The 8,191-nt window shown below is 29.5% G+C and overlaps 1 protein-coding gene across 2 annotated transcripts in view; it reads left to right on the plus strand.

Annotated features, from left to right (window-relative positions):
- Window positions 1-8,191, plus strand: part of LOC106475163 (phosphatidylinositol 3-kinase regulatory subunit alpha-like) — a 95,192-nt gene that overhangs the window by 64,718 nt on the left and 22,283 nt on the right. For both annotated transcript variants that reach the window (XM_022380388.1, XM_013935863.2), the window contains 4 exons: window positions 388-501; window positions 1,364-1,456; window positions 3,067-3,180; window positions 6,658-6,735. In XM_022380388.1, coding sequence (XP_022236096.1) covers window positions 388-501; window positions 1,364-1,456; window positions 3,067-3,180; window positions 6,658-6,735 — 399 coding nt within the window. The remainder of the gene's footprint in view (window positions 1-387; window positions 502-1,363; window positions 1,457-3,066; window positions 3,181-6,657; window positions 6,736-8,191) is intronic.

Below are 8,191 nucleotides of genomic sequence, written 5' to 3' on the forward strand. Positions count from 1 at the left end.
ATTTTGATGTCTATGATATGTAAAATTTAAAAATTGTATTTTACGGTGATAATCTTGTTTCTTGTGCCCAATAATGCATAATTTCATTTGATAAACACGTTTAGATTGAATGGTAATTTATAATCAGTCACAAGAACGTCGAATCTGAATCACTTGAAAAAAACACGGGGGTACTTAACTTTTTTCCAGGTGTATAGTTTTCTTTTAAAATTTGAACCTTAAGAGTTCATTGGATTATGTACATTCTCATGATTTCTGTCTTATTGCAAGTTTTTACTGCAGTTTGAAGCTTCTTATTTAAGTTTCTAGTGTACTGGTATATGTTTAAGCACCCAAAGGTTTTTTTTAAGTGAATCAAAACATTGAACTTTATTTTACCTTTATTAGAGGCACCATATGTTCCCCATAAGCTGGTCCAGGAAAGTTTCTCTACATTACTTCAGTGTCACAAGTGTCATGCCTACTTAAGGGGAATTGTTCATCAGGGACTCGTGTGTAAAGGTTAGAGGTCAAAGAAATGAAAGTTTGTGAGATGTAGTATTAATATACACATAGATTAACGTAATACTGAATTTAGAATTCTTCGTTGATTGGATAGTTTTATCCACGGTAATTTTTCAAACAAAATTTTAACTTTTATTGCTTAATCCTTAATACTTATTACATAGTTATGTAAAGTTAGAAAGTTACTTTACCAATGGAATGAGTATTCAATATTTTTGTAGCTACTTACTTCTCTAGATATTTAGTGGTTGAGTTAGGTAATCTTAAAGGTATTTGAGTGAAGAAATACATATCTGTGATTTTTTTAATGTGGTATAACCACAAATATTTTACCCATGTTACATTAGACAACCACATGGTCTAATTTTCTTGTTATTATTGTTAGTTTTAGTGTTTTCTTTGTGTTTTTGACTGGATTTAGTCATTTTTTTGGGGGAATTTTCTTAAAAGGTAAAATTATACTCTTTATTTTTTGTAAGTTTTGAAGCTTGGTATTTTGGGAACAGTTATAAGGATTAGTGAACTTTTAACATTGAACACTGTGAAAAATTACAGAAAAGAGACAATTAAAATGACATCTCATTTTCCAGCTGCATTCTACTTTTACGAAAGGATAATCTATGAAACCTGGTCAGAATTAAGGCTATCACTTCTTACAGAGGCAATACTGAATAAAGTAGCTATTAAGGCTTAAAATACCAATTCAAAATGAATCACTAAAATTCAATCAGTCTTCCAAATACTTAAATGTAAAGTGTGACAGTTTGTAGTATGTTGGAAATTTGATTTGTTAAAAATATCAATATTAATTGTTAAACTTAGGAACTTTAATTCTTTATTCTGAAATTTTTTGTTTCAGAATGTGGACTGGTATGCCACAAAACATGTGCTGCAACAGGACTACCATCTTGCCAGGGGCCAGGCAAACAAAAAGAACATTTGTTGTCAAAGTGTAAGCATTTACCTGAATAATACTAAATGATAATAAAAATATTTTATTATTTCTGTTAATATTTTATCATCTTGATCATCAAGCATAGCAAATTTATATTCCTCTAAGAAAAACTTAAAAATAATTTTTATTTATGCATTATTATGTAATTCTGATGTGTTATCACTCATGTTATTGATCTCTTTTTTTTTTTTTAGTAATTTATTTAGGCAGTTAAAAATTATATTAATCATGGTTCACATTGTGCCTTGGGAAACCTGTAAAAAATTTCAAAGTTAATTTGTAGGTCTTTAAAAGTCATGGAAAGTGGAGTAAAACATAAATGTCCTTGAGAAGTTATGGAACACTGCAACTTCATGAAGTTTGGTAACAGTTTATCATTTCATTGAGCAATTAACTTAATTAAGATATGGTTAATAAATAAAATAACTGAAATGGAATGAGGATGGGTTAGATATGAGAGGTGATTTAAGACTATAAAATGTCATGATTAATGATTGAAATGTTCTGGAAAATTATTTTTAACCAAGATGGGAGCACTAATTAGTGCACTTCCATCTCATACATTAATGTAATATATAGTCAAATTTCTCAAGGTTAAACCACTTTTTTTATCTTAATTATGACAAATTATAACCTTCAAGTTAAAATACCTTAACATTAATCTTAGTCAAATGTAATACATTCTTATCTTGGTTCAATAAGATAAATATTTTTAAGTTTAGTTTAATTTTTGCAACCAACAATTGACAAGATGTTTAGGTAATAGAACATTGGTACTGCAAATTAAAGATCAGATGATAATTTCTTTCTGTTTAGTTGTAGCACCAAAAGCAAGTAAAGAATACAGTATACTACAGTGCTTCTGTTTTGATATCTGCCATTGAACTAGTAGCTGCTAGCACCTGTAAATGCTATATCATGAATGCTTTTTCCATCCCTTATCAGTAAATGACATGTTGCCCACTACTTCTGCATGCTGCAAGAGAGATTCAGAAATATTATAACGATACAATATTACTGTATTTATTGCAAATAATCTTATATCACAGATTTTTATTTCATGACAACATGGTAATTATAACATTTAATGACCCAATTGGAAGAATGTGTGTGCACAATGATTTGAATGGTCTCTTGGTAAGTTTGTTATAAACAGTGTATTGAAACTGTTTGAAGAAAATGTGTAATATTTTATTAATTTAAGATAACAGATGTGTTAACTGACACTTTTTAAAACTTTAACCCTGATCAATTTCTGCCCCATATATTTGGAATCAGGTCCTTCTGACTATAATTTCATCTGCATGAAACAATGCTAACAGCTCCCATTGACTGTTTAATGGATTGTACAGCTCCAGTCTGTTTTTCAACTGCAAAGCACTGATACTACTGCAGTGCATTATTAGTTAGGCTCATAAAAATATGATATAAATCACCTAAAGAAAGTAACAGCTTTTAATTTTTTAATATTTGGTACATGGGTGAAGAGTCAATTGAAGATATGAATTGTGGTATACACCGTAATGAATTTTTTCTTATATATGAAAGAGAAAATGAATTTTTTCTGTAGTCAAATTTCTAAAAACTAATTGTTGTTTAACTTTCAGCCAATGTGTTTGGACAAGACTTGACAACTTCCTTTGATGCAACTGAGTTATCTGCTCCAAAAATTGTCGCATTGTGTCTTCAAGAAATAGAAACCAGGGGACAACAAAACAAAAGTAAGTGTCATCACGCTCGGTGGTTGAAAATTTTTTCACAGATATAATCTTAATATTTATAGAGCTACAGAGAAAAAGTAGAATCAAAATGTATTGGTTCCAGTGATTAATGAATGCTGATAATGAAATGAGTTGAAATTCAAGCATATTAAAAACTTATACTGGCTTTAGAAATATTGATTAAACATGTATGCAAAAATGGAAGGTATTTTACTTTGGGGGGAAGATGTGTTTACTTTTTGAAAAGTAGACCATACCATTGTTTTAAAGGACTTTTAGGAAGAGTTGATTGTATTGTATTAGAAGTATATGCCTGAAGTGGGCAGTGTTTTGATCTTTCTGAAGCCTTCAGTTGATTGCCTAGAAAGTTATGCATTTGTTATATTTATGCATGTGTGCAGACATACAAGCACATACAGTTGGTTTGAAGCTTGTATCAGTCCTTTCTCTAAAGAGTTCTGTCTGTTTTATGTCATCATCATTAATGAACAATGGAAGTATAAAGTGAAGTTCGAGTTTGTGCTTTTATCTCTGGTGGTGGTGTTTTGAAGAGTACTGCATCTGATAACCAACTGACATTATGATAAACCTACATTGCCTTGTGACATTATTGAACATACAAATATCTTTTAATTGTAAAAAGATTGTCATTGAAAACATGTAGCAAGAGTCAGCTGTTGTCATTATTCCTGTTCATAAAGGATACAGGATAGTTATACAGGAAACTTTTAGATAACCAGATGAAAAAAATTAATACTACCATCCAGAATAGCCGATTTTAAGTGCTGATAAAAGAGCCAACTGAACAGATTTAATCATTACTGACAAATTAATCAATATATTCAAACCATAGAAATTCATCTCTTCTGTAATGGTAGCACTTCTTTGGGTTTTCTAAAATACACAAACCTTTAATTCCATTCAGATGTGTTGAAAGTTCCACAAATTGTCCTTACTTTATCTAATCCCTAATTGCCATCATTCTAAATTGTCTGTAATTACGTTTGTTTCTCATTTAAAGACTTCTGGTACTTTTATTTTTAACTAAGCATTCAATAAACTGATATTATTTAGTAAATTTAATGTCATGAGTTCCTCAACTTTCCTATTCCCTTAGACTTTCCTATTATCAAAAAGAAATTAACTGAAGATCCCTCTCTGAAATTATGCATCACTGTAAAATTGACTCCAGTATGTCACATTCCACAATTAACATGTATTTCCAGTTGCATTGTGCCTTCCACAAACAACAGACAAATCTCTGTCTTCTTGTAGGTGTTCTGCCCAGTCATCAGTGATATTTGTAACAAATATCTTGAGATCAAAGTCTTGCAAGCTTTCAAGTTGAAACCATAGATGTGAAAGCTGAAGAAACAATTGTACCCTTCTTAAACCTACTGATTTATAGATGTAATTGTCAACTCTTGATCAGTTATGTTTAGAGAAAATTTACATGCACATATAAATGTCTACATTTAAAATCTTAGTGCCCTCACTTCAATCAGGTTAACTCTTCAGCATAAAGACGAAAATACTTATACTCCTACTTTTCAGGCATATACTGTCCATAAAAATGTAAAATCAAAGTAATGCTATTAAAAGAAGTAGAACAAAATTTATATAATGCATTCAACTATGCATTGTCACCCAGTACTGAATTAGAAATTCTCTACTGTTAGTGCATCCCAGTGCTGAGAAAGAAACCAAACAAATTGATCAGCCATCAGATTTTCTAACTAATTCAGTATACAGTAGAAGAAATTTGTTTGTTTATGCTGGAATAAAATGCTACTACTCACAAAAATGAATTGTGCACTGGGTTTACAGTGACCTTGAGTAAGCTTATCCAAAAAGCATGAAACTGAGAGTTGGTAATAGTCTTCTTTTAAAATATTGAAAGTAAACTTCTATTTTGCAACTGACGTATACTTCTTTACACATACTAAAAGCATTTTCTCCTCTAAATTTTACTTTTACCATGTGCTAGATCTTAATTGAACAGTTATTCTGAATAGATACCACATTAGTGTTATAGTTTTTACTAAACCTACATATAAAAGCATAGATATATTTCATTTTCCTAATTTCAATCCTTCTCATTGTAAAAAATCTTACAATTAGTCAGGCTCCATTCTTCTTGTGATAATTATATATCTTTAATGAATTAGGAAAAATACTGGTACATTCCAAAATCTTGAATATTCATATACTCTTTTACTTTATGAAATTATTAAACTATTTTCGAAAGCTAAGTACATTCTCAAACATCTTTCTTTTTCACAGTATCATATGGTCACATTTGATTTAATTCTACGTTTATATGACAGACTTGTCATATAAATTTATATTTATTTTTGGTCTTTATAAAACTACTTTATGCTTAAAATCTAGTTTTGTTAAAATTAATGCTAGAAGTGTCAAAAATGTATCAGTTAAACAACCAGTGAATTTCCTAATTTTTGCTGCTATGAACCTGATATCAGGTACTTTTTGATAACAAAGTCTTTTTGTACCTAAAACTGGAGTATCAGGATATAAAAAGCAAAATCTTCCTAAATCAGTTCTTTTACAGTTGTAATTTGAGTTTTTTGTTGCTTTTTCATTTCACTATTTTTTATAAACAAACGTATGAATATGCTTGAGTGTGAATCTACCTGAAAAAACATAGTATGTGTGTATAGCATTCACAAAATTTTTCCCCTGTTCACATTTTGTATTTTGTTCATTATTTTGTATCTACAGAGTAGTTACATATTTTGGTTCTATGGGTACTTGTGGATGTTATGCTTTACATTTTACACTCTTTTTCTATGGACGGCTGAAAAAAAACAAAAAAAAAGTATTTCTTCCAACTTTGTACAAAACGTGGTATGTTAAGTACTCTATTTTTCTTTATCTTTTTTTTTAAGTTTGAAGCATTCTCCCAGCACTCTTTTTAATGTACTGGTAGTAAAATAAAGGCCATCCAAAAGATATGGTTCCATAAGGAAATGAGACATATCTCAATACATTTAGTAAATCATTCAATTTTAAGTATCATTTTTCCATAGTACAGGACCTTTGAAACACCCTGTACAATAAGTCACAAACTTCAAACTCTCTGCATAAATGTAATATTTATAGAAAGTAGAGAGTTTGGAGCTAAGTAGGAATTGTGTTTTTGATTACATTATGCTCTAGAATGAATGTTACATCATTGTAGGGAGTACTTTTTTTATAGATTTTCTTAATTTCTAATAATTTTATTCTGTAATGGATGACTGTTAATACAGTGTTGAAAAGTGATAGTGGAAGCACCAGAATCATATTCAAGAGCTTTTGTGTAAGTTTGTTTGTACATGCTATTTCGAAAAAAATCCCAATCTTTGATGTACAGATTGGCTTGAGTAATATCAATTTTATTCTAAATAAAGAAATTTATTTCATTTCTTATAGTTATTTTTAATATCTTGTTCTTTCTGTTGTTTTCTTGAACAGGTATTGATATGTATAGAGTATTTATGTCCTCGACTTCACCTGAAACAGTGAATGAACTAAAGCAAAAATTCAATAAAGGTATTGTTTCTCTTTATGCATGAAATGTAATTATTCTTAATAACTGTAAATGCTACTTTTAGAATGTGGTAACAGAAAGAACTTTTGATTGAATATAGCATAAAAAAATGTTTTAAATTTTAATATAATGTTTGCAGTTTACTAAAGTAGTGTTTAAATTAATTTTGCAGAAAAGAAATTATAGTACACAGACAAATCAAGAAAATAGGAACAAAAACTACTGAATTCCATTTTTATACAAAACCTAGAAAGGTTCAACAGATTCCAAATATCCTTACTGTACCTGTTGGATATCTGTTCCAAAAATTTATAACCCTAAATTTAAAACAAATTGACATTTATTATATATTAACTTATGTATTTACTACTTAAATCATTGCTTTTATTAGATTTTCATACAATTTTCGTTACAGTAATATACAAACCAACACAAAACGTATGAAAGTAAAATTAAATGCAATGTATAAGGTAAGGCAATTTATTATAATATTAAATTGACAAAATTGAAATATTTTGAAATTAAAATATGCTAACATGCCATAACTGTTTTTAAAAATTCTAATGTAAAAATTACCTCACTGATATATAAAAACATCAACAAATGACTTAAACAAGTAATTACAAACTGAAATTACAGTTAAAATAAAACTTTCAACAGAGAACCATGAAAAACATCCCACAGTTAAAAATATATCAAACATGTAACTTAAACTTTGAACATGTTACGTGAAACTTGAGTTTCCCATCAAATGTTTTCCTCACATTTCAATAAACTTTCTTTTTTTTTTGTCTGTTTGTAGTTGCACTTAAGGGATTTGACTTTGTATTTGTTAATGCAATTTAATTTTATGCCCCTAACCCCTGTGACACCATACTTTGACAGGCCAATGTTGATGACTTATGGTTGAGTGGTGATGAGAAAAGGCTAAGCACTTTTTTGGTATTAACAATTACTTTGATAATTAGTGCACAAATAGATAGTAATAGAAGGATATGAGATTTTGTGTGCACTCATTTTTCAATTTCAAAAAATGATAATATTGCAATAGAAATGTTTTTAATCTTATAGCTTTTATAAACCTTTTCCACAAAAAAATTAGGGGTTTCATTAACACAGTATTTGCTCAAATTTTAATACCATGTTACAACAAAATGGTGTTCCTGGGCCAACAGGCAGTCACATTTGTTGGTTCTTGCTTAGTAAAATGTATAAAATTATTACTAGTCTTAATGTGTTGTAATATTACAGACATAGTACTACATAATCTCTTAATGTTTTTATATATAATTTTACTGCCTGTCATGGCCAGGTGGTTAAGGCACTCGACTCGCAATCTGAGGGTTGCGAGTTCAAATCCCTGTCACACCAAACATGCTCGCCCTTTCAGCCGTGGGGGCGTTATAATGTGACAGTCAATCCCACTATTCGTTGGTGAAAGAGTAGCCCAAGAGTTGG

This window comes from Limulus polyphemus, unplaced genomic scaffold, assembly GCF_000517525.1.
Source record: "Limulus polyphemus unplaced genomic scaffold, Limulus_polyphemus-2.1.2 Scaffold145, whole genome shotgun sequence".
In the NCBI taxonomy this organism is placed as follows: Eukaryota; Metazoa; Arthropoda; class Merostomata; order Xiphosura; family Limulidae; genus Limulus; species Limulus polyphemus.